This window comes from Bos indicus, chromosome 16 (assembly GCF_029378745.1).
Source record: "Bos indicus isolate NIAB-ARS_2022 breed Sahiwal x Tharparkar chromosome 16, NIAB-ARS_B.indTharparkar_mat_pri_1.0, whole genome shotgun sequence".
Lineage (NCBI taxonomy): Eukaryota > Metazoa > Chordata > Mammalia > Artiodactyla > Bovidae > Bos > Bos indicus.
In genome coordinates, this window is record NC_091775.1 from 66,728,665 (window position 1) to 66,749,216 (window position 20,552).

The window sequence follows — 20,552 nt, forward strand, 5'->3', positions numbered from 1 at the left end:
AGCTAGTAAGGTTATGCTCAAAATCCTTCAAGTTCAGCTTCAGCAGTAAATGAACTGAGAACTTCCAGATTTACAAGGTGGGTTTTAAAAAGGCAGAGGAACCAGAGATCAAATTGCTAACATTCAATGGATAATAGAAAAAGCCAGAAAATTCCAGAAAAATATCTACTTCTGCTTCATTGACTATGCTTTGGTTGTATGGGTCACAGCAAAATGTGGAAAATTCTTCAAGAGATGGGAATACCAGACCACCTGACCTGCTTCCTGAGAAATCTGTATGCAGGTCAGGAAGCAACACTTAAAACTGGACATGGAACAATGGACTGGTTCCAAATTGGGAAAGGAGTACAAGAAGGTTGTATATTGTCACCCTGCTTATTTAACTTATATTCAGAGTACACCCTGTGAAATGCCAAGCCAGATGAAGCACAAGCTGGAATCAAGATTGCCGGGAGAAATATCAGTAACCTCAGATATGCAGATGATGCCACTCTATGGCATAAAGTGAAGAGGGACTAAAGAGCCTTTAATGAAGGTGAAACAAAAGAGTGAAAAAGTGGATTTGAAACTCAACCTTCAAAAAACTAAGATCATAGCATCTGGTCTCATCATTTCATGGCAAATATTAATAAAGAGGGGGAAGTGGAAGCAGTGACTGATTTTATTTTCCTGAGCTCCAAAATCACTGCAGACTGTGACTGCAATCATGAAATTCAAAGACGCTTGCTCCTTCAAAGGAAAGTTACGACAAACCTAGACAGCATATTCAAAAGCAGAGACACCACTTTGCTGACAAAGGTCTGCATAGTCAAAGCTATTGTTTTTCCAATAGTAAAGTACAGATGTGAGAACTGGATCATAAAGAAGGCTGAACACTGAAGAATTCATGCTTTCAAATTATGGTGCTGGAGAAGACTTTTGAGAGTCCCTTGAACTGCAAGCAGATAAAACAGTCAATCCTAAAGAAAATTAACCCTGAATATTCACTGGAATAAACCACTGAATACACTACTTCAGTATTCTTGCCTTGAGAATCCCATGAACAGTATGAAAAGGCAAAATGATAGGATACTGAAAGAGGAACTCCCCGGGTCAGTAGGTACCCAAATATGCTACTGGAGATCAGTGGAGAAATAAGTCCAGAAAGAATGAAGGGATGGAGCCAAAGCAAAAATAATACCCAGTTGTGGATGTGACTGGTGATGGAAGCAAGGTCCAATGCTGTAAAGAGCAATATTGCATAGGAACCTGGAATGTCAGGTCCATGAATCAAGGCAAATTGGAAGTGGTCAAACAGGAGATGGCAAGAGTGAACGTCGACATTCTAGGAATCAGCGAACTAAGATGGACTGGAATGGGTGAATTTAATTCAGATGACCATTATATCTACTACTGTGGGCAGGAATCCCTTAGAAGAAATGGAGTAGCCATCATGGTCAACAAAAGAGTCCAAAATGCAGTACTTGGATGCAATCTCAAAAATGACAGAATGATCTCTGTTCGTTTCCAAGGCAAACCATTCAATATCACAGTAATCCAAGCCTTTGCCCCAACCAGTAACGCTGAAGAAGCTGAAGTTGAACGGTTCTATGAAGACCTATAAGACCTTTTAGAACTAACACCCAAAAAAGATGTCCTTTTCATTCTAGGGTACTGGAATGCAAAAGTAGGAAGTCAAGAAACACCTGGAGGAACAGGAAAATTTGGCCTTGGAATACGGAATGAAGCAGAGCAAAGGCTAATGGAGTTTTGCCAAGAAAACACACTGGTCATAGCAAACACCCTCTTCCAACAACATAAGAGAAGACTCTACACATGAACAACACCAGATGGTCAACACCGAAATCAGATTGATTATATTCTTTGCAGCCAAAGATGGAGAAGCTCTATACAGTCAGCAAAAACAAGCCCTGGAGCTGACTGTAGCTCAGATCATGAACTCCTTATTGCCAAATTCATACTTAAATTGAAGAAAGTAGATAAAACCACTAGACCATTCAGGTATGACCTAAATCAAATCCCTTATGATTATACAGTGGAAGTGAGAAATAGATTTAAGGGCCTAGATCTGACAGAGTACCTGATGAACTATGGACGGAGGTTCATGACATTGTACAGGAGACAGGGATCAAGACCATCCCTATGGAAAAGAAATGGAAAAAAGCAAAATGGCTGTCTGGGGAGGCCTTACAAATAGCTGTGAAAAGAAGAGAAGCGAAAAGCAAAGGAGAAAAGGAAAGATATAAGCATCTGAATGCAGAGTTCCAAAGAATAGTAAGGAGAGATAAGAAAGCCTTCCTCAGCGATCAATGCAAAGAAATAGAGGAAAACAACAGAATGGGAAAGACTAGAGATCTCTTCAAGAAGATTAGAGATACCAAGGGAATATTTCATGCAAAGATGGGCTCGATAAAGGACAGAAATGGTATGGACCTCACAGAAGCAGAAGATATTAAGAAGAGGTGGCAAGAATACACAGAATAACTGTACAAAAAAGATCTTCACGACCCAGATAATCACGATGGTGTGATCACTCACCTAGAGCCAGACATCCTGGAATGTGAAGTCGAGTGGGCCTTAGAAAGCATCACTACGAACAAAGCCAGTGGAGGTGATAGAATTCCAGTTGAGCTATTCCAAATCCTGAAAGATGATGCTGTGAAAGTGCTGCACTCAATATGCCAGCAAATTTGGAAAACTCAGCAGTGGCCACAGGACTGGAAAAAGTCAGTTTTCATTCCAATCCCAAAGAAAGGCAATGCCAAAGAATGCTCAAACTACCACACAACTGCACTCATCTCACATTCTAGTAAAGTAATGCTCAAAATTCTCCAAGCCAGGCTTTAGCAATATGTGAACCGTGAACTTCCAGATGTTCAAGCTAGTTTTAGAAAAGGTAGAGGAATCAGAGATCAAATTGCCAACATCCACTGGGTCATCAAAAAAGCAAGAGAGTTCCAGGAAAACATCTATTTCTGCTTTATTGACTATGCCAAAGCCTTTGACTGTGTGGATCACAATAAACTGGAAAACTCTGAAAGTGATGGGAATACCAGACCACCTGACCTGCCTCTTGAGAAACCTATATGCAGGTCAGGAAGCAACAGTTAGAACTGGACATGGAACAACAGACTGGTTCCAAATAGGAAAAGGAGTACGTCAAGGCTGTATATTGTCACCCTACTTATTTAACTTCTATGCAGAGTACATCATGAGAAACGCTGGGCTGGAAGAAGCACAAGCTGGAATCAAGATTGCCGGGAAAAATATCAATAACCTCAGATATGCAGATGACACCACCCTTATGGCAGAAAGTGAAGAGGAACTAAAAAGCCTCTTGATGAAAGTGAAAAAGGAGAGTGAAAAAGTTGGCTTAAAGCTCAACATTCGGAAAACTAAGATCATGGCATCTGGTCCCATCACTTCATGGGAAATAGATGGGGAAACAGTGGAAACAGTGTCAGACTTTATTTTTGGGGGCCCCAAAATCACTGCAGATGGTGACTGCAGCCATGAAATTAAAAGACGCTTACTCCTTGGAAGGAAAGTTATGACCAACCTAGATAGCATATTAAAAAGCAGAGACATTACTTTGCCAACAAAGGTCTGTCTATTCAAGGCTATGGTTTTTCCTGTGGTCATGTATGGATGTGAGAGTTGGACTGTGAAGAAAGCTGAGCACCAAAGAATTGATGCTTTTGAACTGTGGTGTTTGAGAAGACTCTTGAGAGTCCCTTGGACTGCAAGGAGATCCAACCAGTCCATCCTAAAGGAGATCAGTCCTGGGTGTTCATTGGAAGGACTTATGCTAAAGCTGAAACTCCAATACTTTGGCCACCTCATGTGAAGAGTTGACTCATTTGAAAAGACCCTGATGCTGGGAGGGATTGGGGGCAGGAGGAGAAGGGGATGACAGAAGATGAGATGGCTGGATGACATCACTGACTCTATGGACATGAGTTTGAGTGAACTCCGGGAGTTGGTGATGGACAGGGAGGCCTGGCGTGCTGCAATTCATGGGGTCACAAAGAGTCAGACTCGACTGAGTGACTGAACTGAACTGATTCACTGGAAGGACTGATACTGAAGCTGAAACTCCAATACCTTGGCCATCTGATACTAAGAGCCAGCTCATTGGAAAAGACCTTGATGATGGGAACGATTTAGGGAAAATGAGAAGGGGGCGGCAGAGGATGAGATGGTTAGATAGCATCACCAACTCAGTGGACATGAATTTGAGACAACTCTGGGAGACAGTAGAGAATAGAGGAGCCTGGTGTGCTACAGTCCATGGGGTCACAAAGAGTTGAAGAGACCGTCTTTTCTCCACTTTCTTTCCTCCTCTGTTGAAGATTAATTGATCGTAGTGTGTGGGTTTATTTCTGGGCTCTCTATTCTATTCCATTGACCCATATGTTTGTTTTTGTGCAATAACATGCTGTTTTGATTAATGTTGCTTTTTTTTTGCAAGATCATAGGACCAGCTCTAGACTAGAGCAATTGCTTCAGTCAGGGTAGAGCTTTACTTGACCTGACATGGGTCATGGTGCCTCCCGGAGCTAAGGTGAAAAAAATGTTTACATATTTGCTACTTGTGGGTACTTCAGTACTTTTGTGTAATGGTCACAAGATGATAAATCAGAGTCCCTAATCTCAGGGAGATTCACTGTAGATACGTCTCAAAGGAGAGAAATGTAATCTCAGTAACTTCTAGAAATTCAGCACTACACTTATCATTTCAGATGCTAGCACCTGAATCATTCTAATAACCACAAGAATGATGACACATACAGATATTTACAGCACAAAATACTTGGAGACTGATGACTAATGAGACTGTGGGACATGCGGGTGCAATTATGGCTGCTAAGGATTTTTACCAAAAGCATAAAAAGGTAACAATGATAAAATATGCTACCACTTGCCCTCATACATGAGGCTGTTTTTCAGTAAAATGGTTTGCTGCTAAGTTGCTTCAGTCATGTCCGACTCTGTGCGACCCCATAGACGGGAGCCCAACAGGTTCCCCCATCCCTGGGATTCTCCAGGCAAGAATACTGGAGTGGGTTGCCATTTCCTTCTCCAACGCATGAAAGTGAAAAGTGAAAGTGAAGTCGCTCAGTCGTGTCCGACTCCTAGTGACCCCATGGACTGCAGCCTACCAGGCTCCTTCATCCATGGGATTTTCCAGGCAAGAGTACTGGAGTGGGGTGCCATTGTCTTCTCCAAAATGGTTTAGGATGGAATTATAATATCATGACATCTGAACAATTCTGGTCAGCAGACAAAACGTTCTACTGTTTGGGAAACATAACAGAATTGCAAAGCATCATGAAAGCAGTGAAGTAGTTGGTTAAACAGATATACTCATGGAGACATACAGATAAGATAAAATGTAAGTATATGCTCTGATGGGAGGGCATAAGTCAAGGGAAATTTGTGAGACTAACAAGCTACAACCAAGTTGAGAACTGAAACCATAAAACTGTGGGACCTAAAGTCTGGCATGGTGGTTCTCTTGGGAATACCTAAAATAATGTTAATAATGGCTACAAAATCAGAGTAGCAATAACATATTCTGCATCAATAAGATAGTGGTTGAAGAAACCCAAACAAAACAAACTCCTGTGTGTCTAAGAAGGCTGTTTTCATTTTTGTAAGAACCACTAATCAAGTGCTCAAGCATATCAGGACCCACAGCAAAAGAGAGAAGAATTGAAAACGGTGTGATTTGGAGAAAGTTTAGGAACAGTTTGATTCAGACTGGCCTCAAATCTGAACTGTGTTATCTAATCTAGGTTTTTAAAAACATTATATGTTATATTATTTAACCTTCAAAACAGCATTGTGAATTAGACATTATCTCCATTTTATCAATGAGAAAAGTGAAACTCAAAGAGGTTAAATAACTTGTCAATGACCCAGTGGTGAGAAGGTGATGAAATCCAGCCCCAGGAATCAGGAACTGAGAATGAAAATAAGAATGCTCATTTTTTTTCCCTGTTCAATTATCAGCCAAGACTGGATTCTTGATAAAAGAATCGGTAATTTATAGATAGTTAATTTATAACTTTTAGGTGTAAGGTTTTTTGTTTTTTGTTTTTTTTTTGGCTGTACTGTGTTACATACAGGACCTTAGTTTCCTGAACAGGGATTGAACCCATGGCTCCTGCAGTCCTACGGTGGAAGCCTGGAGTCCTAACCACTGGACCGCTCAGGAATTCCATCTTAGGTGTAATTAAAAAAAAAAAATCCTTTTGTAATTAATAAACAGGATATCATTAAAACTTTGAGGGACTATGGCACACTGCATGGGCATTTTTTCCAAGTTAAAAAAAAAAAATTGGTTATTACCAAACTCAGTGACCATATCTTAGCAACCAGAACAAATTTTCTTGAAAATGATGAGCAAAGCAAATAAAGCAATATAGTTCATAAACTGTAAGCTAAGGGAGCAAGTTTTAACCTTAAAATGAAAAAGGAAAAAAAAAAATTTTTGATTCAAAATGAAACTTCAGTTAGTGCCAAATGTGATGAAAACCTTAATAAATACAAGAGTGAGTTCATGAGTGTTTCCTCCACATCAGCTAGTTGTCATACCAACAACTGGTCTACATTGGCCTCTGCTAGCAATTAGCCATACGTTAAGGGCTTCAGTGTGTTCATGTGTTTATCCTCACCACAACATCGTGATGAAAGAATCATGCTTACCACTCTTCAGATGAGAAAACTGAGGTTCACGGAGATTAATAACTTATGCAAGGACACATATATCTAGAAACTGGTTCAAAGTGCAAAATATTAACCATTACGCTACACTGCCCCTTCTTAAGCTTCCCTGAGAGGATGATGTAGTGGGACACATGAAATATAAAGTGATTTGTTGTAATTATCATTATTATTTGCACTGTTGATCATTTGCCTCAAAGAGCAAATCAAATGTTGAATAAAATCCTAAAATAGAGAAACCAAAGAAGCTATTTACTTAATGAAGGTTAGAAAGAGTAAGACTACTCCAGAAAGTGGTATGAATATGCCTGGGAAGTGGCATAATATGTCTGTATTCTACGTTATTTCTGTTTTCCATCAGAAATGGGAAGGAAACATATTGTCAGCCTGAAGCCTCTTCCTAACGGTTTAGCATCAGAGGTGATTACTCAAGAGTATCTGTAGAGCATGTCTTGACCAGTTTTGAACTTAGAGTCAAGAAAGTAGAGTTTTAAATTGGTTACTGTCTTTAATCTATAAATAGTCACTATTCATTTCAAAGGGAACTCGAGAATCTGTTGACTGACTCTCTGAATATGTGTACCCTATGGGATCTAGAAGGAATCAGCGGGATCATTCAGCCTCACACTCTAGTTTAATGGAGGCCAGAGCTCAACTTTAGTTTTCCCAATTCTCTGCCCGGTGTTCTTTCATCTATACCACATTACCACCCTTGATGGGGAAAGACATGGGAGCCAATAAAATCTGAGGTCCTCTCAGGTGCTAGGCACTTTACATAAGTTACCTCACTTTCTCCACATTTTACAAACAAGGAAAAGAATGAGATAAGCAGGGAAAAGCTAATGAAAAAAGTCTGTAAGTATAAATGGAATAAAGTGTGTGAAATGTTCTGAATTTTTAGGAACCCATGCAAATCCAAACACAATCTTAATAAACAATTCTTCAGCGACACAGGAGGCTTAAGACTGGGAAGACGCAGAGACACAGAGCAGAGAGGGAGAGCTGTCGGAGGTGGCTGGGACAGACCTCTAAGCCCGGTGATTATAGGGAAAGGTTCCTGCACTTGTCACTCAGTAAAACCTTCCATATTCACACTCACTAGTAATTACTTGCTCAAAGTCTGTCTCGCCCACCAGACTGCAAGCATCTGTGTGCTCTACAGCGATACGCCTAGAACCTACTGTAACCCACAGTAAGGATCTGTTGACAGAAATAAATACCTGAATCCATTAGTGCTCATTGAATCAGTCAGTCTCAAGGAATAGGGCATGCCAGTCAACCCAGACAACATTTAAGAGCACTGCAAGAGCCAGCAGCAACGAGGAACGTCTTACCTCTCTGTTCTCGTAGCTTTCCACAGCAAAGTCATTTTTAACCACAACGTATCTCTCTTTCCATTTCTTTATGTCTTCAGCAAACTGTAACAGTTCTCCTTCATACAAAACAGTTCCAGGCTCAAGCGGCGGCTTAAAGAAGGTGAATACAATTAACCATGACGACAAAAGAGGGCATATATCCACTATCTATTCACGGTATTTCAAGGAATATTTTTGGAAACTATCTTGTGCTGAGATACTCGGGAAATTGTTTCCCCCACTTCCCTCCACATTTCCCATTCCTACTTCTCCTGACCAAATGCAACTATTTGTCTTCTTGATAACTTTGTGATCTGCATTCCCTCCATTATCCTCCAAGAACAGAAGCATATGGAGAAGGGATTATAGTAGCAAGGTTACGCCTTGCATATGCGTGGTACTTAATAAATTCTTCGTACACTCTGTGCAAGAGAGGGAGACAGGGGGTTAGCTGTAAGTTGTGAACATCTATCCCAGCATCCTGAATATGCCTCAGGGTTAATTCCTGAAAAAACAGGGGCATTCACAGGCTGTTCCCCTATTTGTCAACCTTCAGTGGCTGCTCAATAGTTTGTGCTCAGGGGTTTTCCCAAATGCAAAGCTCTGGGGACCCAGGCTATAAAACTTCACCTACCTCCAAGCTCCTCAAAGAGATCATGCTTGCTCTCTGGTTAAAGAACAAGCAGGCAAGGCAGCAAACCTTCATTCTACTTCTTCAATTTAAAGGGTTTTTTTAAATTTTTATTTATTTTTTTTATTATATATATATTTTTTTATTTTAATTGGAGGCTAATTACTTTACAATATTGTATTGGTTTTGCCATACATCAACATGAATCCGCCATGGTGGATTTTGCATTAATTATGCTGGTGATTAGGGAAGTCCCCGTTAGGTTCCTAGACAGGTCTCTATTGGGCTAACTGTGTAAGGGATAATTCTCATCCTGCCTCATGTATTATCTCAAAATATAGGAATGGGCCTCTTGTCTTTCGTGTGTCACTGACTTTACATAAACTATAGTGCCTCTCTTTCTGACTTACTTCACTCTGTGAAACAGGCTCTGGGTTCATCCACTTCACCAGAACTGACTCAAATTCATTTTTTCATGGAATCTATAAAAATTGATGACCCTATTTTCAGGGAAGGAATGGAGACACAGATGTAGAGAATGGACTTGCAGACACAGTGGGTGAGGGAGAGAGTGAGACGAATGGAGAAAGTAGCACCAACATATATTCACTATCATGTGTAAGGGCATCTTCCCAACCCAGGGATCGACTGGGTCGCCTGCATTGCAGGCAGATTCTTTCCCATATGAGCCACCAGGGAAGCCCCATAAAACAGAGAGCTGGTGAGAAGTTGCTGTATAACACAGGGAGCTCAACCTGGTGCTCTGTGATGACTTAGAGAGGTGGGATGAAGGGAAGGGAGGAGGTTCAAGATGAAGGGGATATATGTGTAATTATGGCTGATTCACATTGTTGTAAGGCAGAAACCAACACAACATTGTAAAGCAATTTTCCTCCAATTAAAACATGAATTAAGAAAGAGAAAAAACTGTAGTGCCTTTAACACAATATTGTAAGCCAACTATATCTTAATGAAAGAAAATTATAATCCCTTTAGAAATGTCTCTCCACTTTTAAGCAAAATTTACACGAAGCATACAGAAAAGATGGATATGCTCATCTTTTTAAAAATCCACTCAGGGATGGAATTTCTAAGGTAAATTTCAAGGTATTGAGACAGATGATGAAATACTCTCCTACCTGGACTCCTTAACATGTAAAAGAGGCCCTCACTCTCCTCTTTAAATGAGACTGAAACCATATATAAGCATAACTTTATAGTTGTTACGCACAGCACTTCTTAAAACTGGGCCACTTAAATCAACTGATATGCTTGTTAAAAATATGGCTCACCCTAGATTTATTATATAAGAATCTCTGGGGATGTGGAACAGAATTTTCACTTTTATCAAACTCCCTAAATTTTTTCCATAACTGCTTTATGGCGATGACAATCAGTTATCTCTGCAAACCCATGCCACTAAATCTGTTGATCAACTTGCAGCAGTATTGAACCCATTTATCATTCGTCCTTTCTTGAAATCCCTTCTTTTATTTGTCTCAGGCACATTGTACTTCCCTGATTTTTTTTTCCCTACTCCACAGGCTATTTGTTTTCAGTCCATCTTGCTGGAATCTTCTCCTTTTTCTGATCTCCAAATGTTGAAGGGGCCAGAATTTGGTCATGGAACCTCTCCTATTCTGTTTACACTTTCCCTTGATTATGTCCCATGACTTTAATACCAGTTAGGAGCTAGGAAATCCCAAATTTCTATTCTCTAGCCTCAACCTCTCCACTGAGCTCCAAATCAGAGCATTGAACTATTTCAGTATTTCCACAGGTGCATGTCAAATAAGTATCTTAAACATAACATGGACAAAAGTGAGCTTAGGATCCCCATTCACCTCTGACTCTCCTGAATAAAAGACAAGTCCAACTGCTTATTTGCTCAGGCTGAAAGCTGTCATCACTAATTTCTCTCTTCTTCTGTTGTCTCAGATCCAACCCATCCACAAGTTCAGTCAGCTCTGACTTGGAGTCTTCTCACAACAACTTCCATCACCACCCTAGTCCAATTTGCCATCATCCTTCTCTTGGACTGCTACAGTGTCTTTCTTGCCAGTTTCCAGTTCCCTCTCATGTCCCGCCCTGTATTCTATTCTCTAGAGAAAACCCAGAGAGATCACTTAAAATTATAAGTTACTCTGTATTCCATACCCTCCAATAACTTTACATCACACTTAAAATAAAAACCCTTATTGTGGTCTATGGTCCTATATGATCTGGCTTCTATTAGTCACTCTGTATTCCTTTTTCAACTCTCCTCCCTTGCTCACATGGCTCTCAAGACACCAGCCTTCCTGCTGTGCTTTTAACTGCAGCAAAATCTTTGCAACTTTGTTCCATGTGCTTGGAGCACTCTTTCCACAGATACTCACACAGCCTATTCTTTTATTTCACTCTAGTTTCTGCTCAAATGTCATCTCCACAAAAGGCTTCTCCGAAATATTCATGACTCCTGCTTTGTTTTACTTGATAGCATTTCTTATTACCTAATATCACCTGATATTCATTTATTTATTTATTGTCTTTCTTCTATTTGAATATTAACAGGAAAGCATAAAATCTGTCTTGTTCTCCAGTACTTAGGATAGGGTCTGGCAAGCAAGCATGCATGCTAAGTTGCTTCAGTCATGTCTGACTCTTTACAACCCTATGGACTGTAGCCTGCCAGGCTCTTCTGTCCATGAGATTCTCCAGGCAAAAATACTGAAGTGAGCTGCCATGCCCTCCACCAGGGCATCTTCCCGAACCCATGTCTCTTGTCTCCTGCATTGGCAGGCAGGCTCTTTACCACTAGCGCCACCTCGGAAGCCTCAGGGCCTGGCACATAGTATTAATAAATATTTGTTTAGACTGTGGATAATTATTATAATGGAGCAAAGGAGAAAGAATAAACTACAGTTTAGAAGATAAAAATCACATTTGATCAATGACCAAAATAAAAATGCCAGAAGTATGAGGCATTGAAATTATGACTTTTTTTGTACTGAACTTCATTAGAGCAAGTCAGATTTCCTGACATCAAAGCATCAGTGTGGAAAAAGATGATAAAATTGAAATCATGCTTGTTTTCTTTTTTATATGGATTGCACCATCAACAAGAAATCATATGTTCTAACTTCCGGGCAAATAGTTTTTTGAGCATGATTTGAGAACAGATTTTTTAAGCTGTCACACCAATTATTGTTTATTTCAGAAACATCATGAGCTATAAACCAGTCTTAGTGGGAGAAATATGGAAACCAAATGTCCATGGGTTACCTTGGTCTTCAAAAATTGTGATGTTAAATCTCTTTGCTGCTCTACTTCACTGCGTACATGGTTGCAGAAAGCCACAGAGTACTGGCGACTGTAGTAGGGACTGAAGTTTTTGATGGCTGCCTCAGTTTTCCCTGAAAAAATGTGAAAATCAGAATTTAGAAATGTATCATCTGTCAGAGAATAGACACATATCTCCATAATTCTATAAATACCCCTCAAGGTTCCCCACACCCTCTGCTTTCTAGGGATTTGTTATTTTCCCACAGTGCCTGAGAACTTGGATACCTTTATCGATTCCTCCCTTCTGGCATCACCCTGAGTGACTTCAAGGTCCCTGAGGACCATCTATCCAGTAACCAACTTGCTCCACTTTATATCAACAGCCCATTGTCATGACCATAAACTCAACCATCCTCCCAGTTCTTCTACAACGGCCATTCTACCTCACCCTGTTCTCCCCTTCACCTTGCTCTTCATTATCCTCTACTTTAAGTCATTCAACATCTCCTGCACAGCAATACCACAGTCCCAGGCTCCAACATTTCAGCTCTGGACACACATCACTCCATTTCTTTACCCCCCAGATCCTGAGGCTCCACTTCTAGTCCTGTGGATCCACAGCCCTGGATAAAATCAACAAACTGTTTCTTCTAGTTTTGCCCCTATATCTCTGGGCTAAAAGTTTTTTTGTGATTTAAAGAATTATATAATTACCACGGGGAAACTTTTGGCTTAGGAATCTTGAGACCTGAATTCTGGTCCCAATTCTAGAAGACAGAGAAGTGAACCAGCTGTATGACCATGGGTGTCACTCATTCTCTCTGGGCTCCAGTGTCCTAACTATAAAAGAAGGTGCTCACTAGTCCACACTTTCCTTGGAATCTACGTGACAGTGAAATATAACCATGGAAGTACAGTTGTCTGACAACTAAGACTGATAACTACAATATGATCTCTCAGCACCAAAAGAAAATAAAGCTGAAGATTAATCATGTCGGGGGCCAGGGTGGGGGAGGTTGAGGACTGGAGATGGAGGGAGAGGGAGAGTTAGGCACTGGAATGCTCTTGAGCTTTTCCAACCTGGGCAACCAAACTGCAGGAAAGGAGAAGGAAAAATAGGGGAGGAAGGGCAAAGGAGCATTCTGAAGCAGATGAGAAATCCTCACAAGCTTTCAAGCACTTCCCACTGAGAACAGAAATAAATACAGGTCCCACTGACTGTGCTTACCAGCTGTTAGTCCTTGTAATGAAATGCTAGTTTGAGAAAAGTAAATCTGATATAATATTCCAAAATATTTTAAAAGGCTTTCATGTGAACCTGGCATAGTTTTTGTTTTCGAATTTGATATTATAGTCAACAGAGAAATAGTAAAACATACAGGCAACATTTGTTTAGAGCTGTTATGCATATAAAATTTCAAAACTAAATGAAGGGTTATAACCACGTAGATAAAGATACTCAATATGAGAACTATGAATCCACACTTGCCAACTTCTATGCCTGTGGAATCACTGCCCCAAACACCCACAAGTGTATGAGTTGCTGTTGTTCAGTCACTCAGTCATGTCCAACTCTGTGACCCCATGACAGCAGCACGCTAGACTTCCCTGTCCTTCACCATCTCCCGGAGCTTGCTCAAACTCATCCTCTCTATATGGAAAGGCCTTCTGTAGCCCAGGCATTTAGGTCTCATAATATATATGAGGTAAAGGGGAATTCTCACTTATTCCCTCAATAAAATGACATTTTCTGGTTGTATTCATGAGCTTTAATAATTACTACTTGAATTGGTGATAGACAGGGAGGCCTGGCGTGCTGCGATTCATGGGGTTGCAAAGAGTCAGACACGACTGAGCGACTGATCTGATCTGATCTGAAGGTGCTTTGAGACCTACTAATAATAGGTTCTGTAGAAATGCAAATAAAAGCTCCTATAATTTCAATCAGGCATGCTTTTCCTTGCTCTGTGAGTTTATGGTATTACTATTAATCAGTATTTGCATAATACTCTCATATGCTCAGGCTTTTAAGTATCTAATTGGTCACTATTTTATTAGCTTTTATGCAGTGCATAAGAAGGAAAATTCTATCTACTTGTCTATAATTTCCTTGTATAGGCGTGGGGCATCTTTGAGAATTCACACAATGAGGATGTCTCACTGAAACATATAAATGAATAACAAAAGCTGCCCATTAGGTCCACGTAACCACTGTTTAGTCTAGCAGAACAGCTGGTTAATTTCTGATGCGAATTTTTGTACACTTGCAAGCACTTGGATTTAAATAAAAGGAGATGGATGTCATTGTATGATGAGTTCTACAGAACCTTGAAACCTGATATCCTGCCACATCACCAAACCTCCCTCAAGGATGTTCTGTTTCTACTGAGATGCTGCAATGCCTCTGCTCCCTTCCAACAGGAGAAAAACGCTTCTGCAACTTGAATCTCTGCATATGGTGCAATCCACACAGCAGTGACCAAGGAGGGAGTACTCATAAAAAAGGATCACAGCTTTCGAGGGTAATTAACCTATTGACTGTTTCCACATGTGAACAAAACAGCTAATAACATCACAAATTCTAGAAGGAAAATAACTTAAAAGCTATTCCCAAAATGTATCTAGATTTTAGATTCAGCAGATCTAAACCCAAATAAAAGAATGCCTGGTGTAGGGATCTTGACAATTTGAGAAAAGCCTAGAGTTGGGGCAAAATAACACTGTAGTTAGGAGGATGGATTCTGGAGTTAGATAAGGGATGAATCGCATCTCTGCTACTTACGAGTAGTAAGACTTCACACCAGTTTCTTCCCCATATAAAATGAAGCCAGTAAGAGTAGCATTCTCATGAATTAAGGTGTTATATTACTCAACCATTAAACATGAAATATTGCCATTTGTAAGAATGCGTCTGGAGCTAGAGAATATCATGCTTAGTGAAATGTCAGGCTGACAAATACTCTATGATACCACTTACATGTGGAATCTAAAAAGTAACACAGATGAATGTAAATGCAAAACAGAAATAGACTCATAGATATAAAACACAAGCTTGTGGTTGTCAAAGGGGAGAGGGAAAGGGAAATGACAAATTAGGGGTATGGAATTAATAGATACAAACCACTATATGTAAAATAGATAAGCAACAAGGATATACTGCATAGCAGAGTGAATTATACCCATTATCTTATAATAACCTATAATGGAATATAATCTGCAAAAATACTGAATCACTTTACTGCACAACTGAAACTAATACAGCATTGTAAATCAACTACACTTCGATTTAAAAACAAGAATAACAGTCTCACAGTGTGGTCATAACTACATGAAATAACTCAGTAAAGTGCTCAGCACTGCATCTGGCACATAGAAAGTGCTCAGTAATCCCTAGTAATTAAACTGATGAAGGACTCAAGCTAACCACCCAGGGAAGGTCCTTAAGCTGAACCAAGGAATGAAGAAGTCAAAAGCAAGTTGTCTACTGTTAACTCTTTAACTAGGACCTGCCCTGTTGGCAGGTTACAAAACCACTATCCTACTCACTGAAAGCTCAGGACAAACATAACCTACATCTTCACAGATGTTTCAGGAACGCTTACTAGCATGTAAGAGGCTCTCAGTGCAACCTGAATTAAAACCAACTAAATCAAACATTAGCCTTAATGAGCCAAAGTGAAAAGGCAAATTAGTATATGTATTACATTAAGTTCCCCACTCTGAGCCTAAATTTTTAAAATTGAAATATAGTTTGTTTACAATGTCAATTACTGCTGTACAGAAAAGTGATTCAGTTATGCATATACTGTTGTTGGGCTGTTCAGTCACTAAGTCATGTCCAACTTTTTGCAACCTCATGGACTGCAGCATGCCAGGCTTCCCAGTCCTTCACTATCTTCCGGAGTTTGCTCAAATTCATGTCCATTGAGTCACTAATGCTATCTAGCCATCTCATCCTCTGCCACCTTCTTCACCTTTTGCCTTCAATCTTTCCCAGCATCAGGGTCTTTTCCAATGAGCTGGCTCTTGACATCAGGTGGCCACAGCATTGGAGCTTCAACTTCAGCATCAGTCCTTTCAGTGAATGTTCAGGACTGATTTCACTTAGGACTGACCAGTGTGATCTCCTTCCTGTCCAAGGGACTCTCAAGAGTCCTCTCCATCACCACAACTGGAAAGCATCAATTCTTTGGTGCTCAGCCTTCTTTATGTCCAACTCTCACTTCTGTACATGACTACTGGAAAAACCATAGCTCTGACTATATGGGCCTTTGTCGGCAAAGTGATGTCTTTGTTTTTTAATACACTGCCTAGGATTGTCATAGCTTTCCTTCCAAGGAGCATCTTTTAATTTCGTGGCTGCATACATTCTTTTTATTATTCTTTTCCATTATGGTTTATCATAGGATATTGAACATAGTTCTCTATGCCATATGGTAGGACCTTACAGTTTATTCATTCCATATATAAAAGCCTACATCTATTAACCCCGACCTCCCACTCCATCCCTTTCCCAAGCACCTTCCCCTTGGCAACCACCAATCAGTACTCTATGTCTGTGATTCTGCTTCTGTTTCATAAATAGGCTCACTTGTCTTATTTTAGATTTCACATACAAGTGATATTGTATGCTATTGTCTTCCTCTTTCTGATTTATTTCACCTAGCATGATAATCTCTAGGTCCATCCATTTTGCAGCAAATGACATTATTTCATTCTTTTTAATGGCTGAGTAATACTCCATCGTATAGCCGTACTGTATTTTTATCCATTCATCTGTCAATGGACCCACAGTGGCTACACTAACTTATATTCCCACCAACAGTATATAGGAGGGTTCTCTTTCTCTCCACATCCTCTCAAGCATTTGTTATTTGTAGACTGTTTAACCATGGTCATTCTGACTGGTGTGAGGTGGTACCTGTTTGTAGTTTTGATTTGCATTTCTCTAATAATTAGAGAAATGTTGAGTATCTTCATGTGCCTATTGGCCATCTGTATGTCTTCTTTAGAGAAATGCTTATTTAGGTCTTCTGCCCATTTTGGGGTAGGACTGTCTGTTTTCTCATTGTTGAATTGTATGAGCTACTTGTATATTTTGGAAATTAAACACTTGTCAGTTGCATCATTTGAAATATTTTCTCCCATTCTGTCAGTTGTCTTTTTGCTTTGTTTATGGTTTCCTTTGCAGTGCAAAGGTTTGCAACTTTGATTAGGTCCCATTTGTTTATTTTTGTTTTTATTTGTATTGCTTTGGGGCTTCCCAAGTGGCTCAGTGGTAAAGAATCTGCCTGCCAGTGCAGGAGACTCAAGAGACACTGGTTCAATCCCTGGGTTCAGAAGATCCCCTGGAGAAGGAATTAGCAACCCACTCCAGTATTCTTGCCTAGGAAATTCATGGACATAGGAGCCTGGTGGGCTATAGTCCATGGGCTTGCAGAGTCGGACACAAGTGAGCAACTGAGAGCAGTGCGGGAGACCGTCCTAAGAAAACATTGGTACGATTTATGTCAGAGAATGTTTTGCCCATGTTCTCTTCTAGTAGTTTTATGGTGTCATGTCTTATGTTTAAGTCTTCAGCCATTTTGAGTTTTATTTTTGTGAATGGTGAGAGGGTGTGTTCTAACTCCATTGATTTACATGCAGCAGTCCAATTTTCCCAGCACCACCTGATGAAGAAACTGTCTTTTCCCTAGAGTATATTCTTGCCTCCTTTGTCAAAAATTAATTGACCATAGGTGTGTGGGTTTCCTTCTGGACTCTCTATTCCGCTCCATTGATTCATTTGTCTGTTTTTATTCTAAAACCACACTGTTTTGATTACGGTAGCTTAGTAGTGTTTTCTGAAGTCTGGGAGGGTTATGCCTCCTGATTTGTTCTTTTTTTCCTAGGGATTGCCTTGGCAATTCTGGGTCTTTTATGGTTCCATATGAATTTTAGGATTATTTCTTCTAGTTCTGTGAAAAATGTGTGAGCCTCAATTTTGTCACTTATAAAATGGGGATTATAAGACACTCACTTTCACAGTGCTTTATAAGTATTCAATGGGATATTCTGCAGGTTAAAAAGTACCTAGAGCAGTATCAGACACTTTAGATACTCAATAAATTTTGACTATTACTACTATTATTTAATATACCACCATAAGGGCATTCAAATAAGTGGATCAGCCCACAGGCACCACATAAAATAATTTCTGCTTAACCCAGCTTGTTTCCACAGTTCTCAAGATTCTTGAGTATTGTATTACCTTCCTCTCCACCCTCTGCAATTTAGTATCGTATTCTCTTGCCTAAATTGTTTTTGAAATACACTGCCAGGTATTTCTCTAAAAGGAAGTTACTCAATAATATGAAGACTAGAACCACAAAGGGCTTCTTCCACATTTTCTTATACCAGCATTTTGGTCACAGGCATATTTCTTCTAATCCTACTTAAGTATTACAGCCTGTACTGGGCCTTGGGCTGGTGCAATTTACTTGACCAGGCTGGTCTTAATACCCTTCAGGGTAATCATCACTGAAGTTAAAAGAAACCTCCACGAGAGCTCTGTCCACAACACTTAGCTTCAGTTCAACTTTGTAAAAATAAGAAAAGTATCTTCTGGCTCTTTTAAAAGCATCTGAATTCATACAGGTTCAAAACTCAGCACTATTATTGATTCCTTTTCCCTTGCTCCCATATTCAGTCATCAGATCTTGTCACTTCTATTTTCATAACATTTCTTGAATCCACCTCCTTTTCCCCATCCCAACCACCACACCTTCAATCAAGTCTTTATTATATTGCAAAAAACAATGTACAAATGTCTTAATCTGCCCTATCTCAAGATCCCAGCACAGCAAAAAACAAACAGACTAAAAAACTTTTGTAGCTCTTAGTTCTAAAACAGGAACAAAGAAGTCAAAACCAGAGTGGGGCGGGGGGAAATGCCACTGCTAATACATACATCCTGGAGGATTACAGGAAATAGCCAAAGCTTGGTCCCTATTGCAAAGGCAAGATTCTGGGAAGTGGCCAGAATGAGTCTAGAGTTGATGGAACAGAACAGGAGAGGCTGAATCCTCTCTGGCCACCATGGTCCCATTCAAGAGAAAGCCCCGACACGAGTTGTCAAGGCCCAAATATTAAAGTAGGGAACTGTCCTTCAGAACCAAGTCTTGCCTTTAATTTTCCCAGGCAACTCTTTTGAAAGCCTTAAGGGGCACACCTCATAGTCATAGGCCATAATCCTCTGTATCCTGGCTTGACAAGTTTCATTTGACATGTTGTTGCAAGACCATGTTAATTCCTTCATAAAAACCTTCAACAGTTCCACATTGCCTAGAAGAGTAATCACCCAGACTGGCACCAAAGGCCCTGTGATCTGGCTCCAGCTCTCTTTTACTTCCCACCTCTCCTACTCAAACTAACGCTTCTCATCCCCAGTACATGGCCATGCCTTCACCCCTCCTTTCTCCCTTACTTCAAGCCCAGGTGGGAATCCCAAGCCAAGAAGAAAACTTCCTGGCTCTCCCCAGCTGGAAACACTCACCTTCTTTTGTATTCTCCCCAAAATACACCACTTTTGCTACAGCTGTTTAAATATAGCTCATCTCTCCTCCAAGTGTATACTTTTATTTGTGCACTCAGTAAATGTTTGTTGAATGAATGAAAGAATAGCTAAGTAAATATTTGAGTAAAGTAAATTACAGCGCATCAGAATCATGAAATCTATGCCAGTACCCTAAGAAAGGAGTAAGGTCCAGTTCTCAGTTTGACTACTTATTATTAAAAATATGTATTCTTACACAAGCTTCCTGGGTCAGGAAGGTAACCTGGAGTAGGAAATGGCCACCCATTCCAGCATTCTTGCCTAGGAAATCCCATGGACAGAGGAGCCTGGCAGGGCTCCATGGGATTGCAAAGAGTTGGATATGACTGAACACACACACGCATGCGTGCACACACACACAAACACACACGTACTCTTACACAGCATGCAATCCGTGAGGGGTCCTCGGTTAGCCGGTAGCAAGCTTTTCCAGTTGTTGGGTCTGGTCAATGGAGTAACAGAGGAAAAGGACATACCTGAAGAACTGCTGAAACAGAAAAGCAGAAGCAGGAGCAGGGGGAGGATTATGAAGATGTCAACACTGACCAGGAAAGTGTTGACGAGGAAGGTGATTAAAAAAAAGCTCAGACATGTCCCCTCCTGAGGCGGCCCGCAAGGCACTATCTGAGGAGTCTGAAGCAGCTGAGCAGCCTACACCATCTTCGTCTTGGATAAAAAGACTGAAGAGAAAGACAGTGCTTATGACTTCAGTACAGATTACGCTTAACAAATCCTGTCCTTCTGTAAGGGTTTTCTTGTTGGTGGTGGTTTTTAACATTGTGAGAAGACTGCTGAGCTGTTCTGTGTGTGTGATGTACCAGTTTGTTAACAGTATCACATAAGCTATGTAAATCTTGTGAGCATGTATATAATGATTGTTGCTGTTCGGTCGCTCAGTTGTGTCCGACTCTTTGCAACCCCATGGACACCAGGCCTGCCTGTCCCTCATTATCTCCCAGAGTTTGCCCAAGTTCACATC

At 40.3% G+C, this 20,552-nt stretch overlaps 1 protein-coding gene across 1 annotated transcript in view; it reads right to left on the reverse strand.

The window, feature by feature from the left end:
• NIBAN1 (niban apoptosis regulator 1) overlaps positions 1–20,552 on the reverse strand; it is a 183,783-nt gene that overhangs the window by 94,863 nt on the left and 68,368 nt on the right. The window contains exons 2-3 of the mRNA XM_019976440.2: positions 11,980–12,110; positions 8,064–8,195 (exon numbers count right to left, since the gene is read on the reverse strand). Of these exons, the coding sequence (XP_019831999.2) occupies positions 8,064–8,195; positions 11,980–12,110 (263 nt within the window). The remainder of the gene's footprint in view (positions 1–8,063; positions 8,196–11,979; positions 12,111–20,552) is intronic.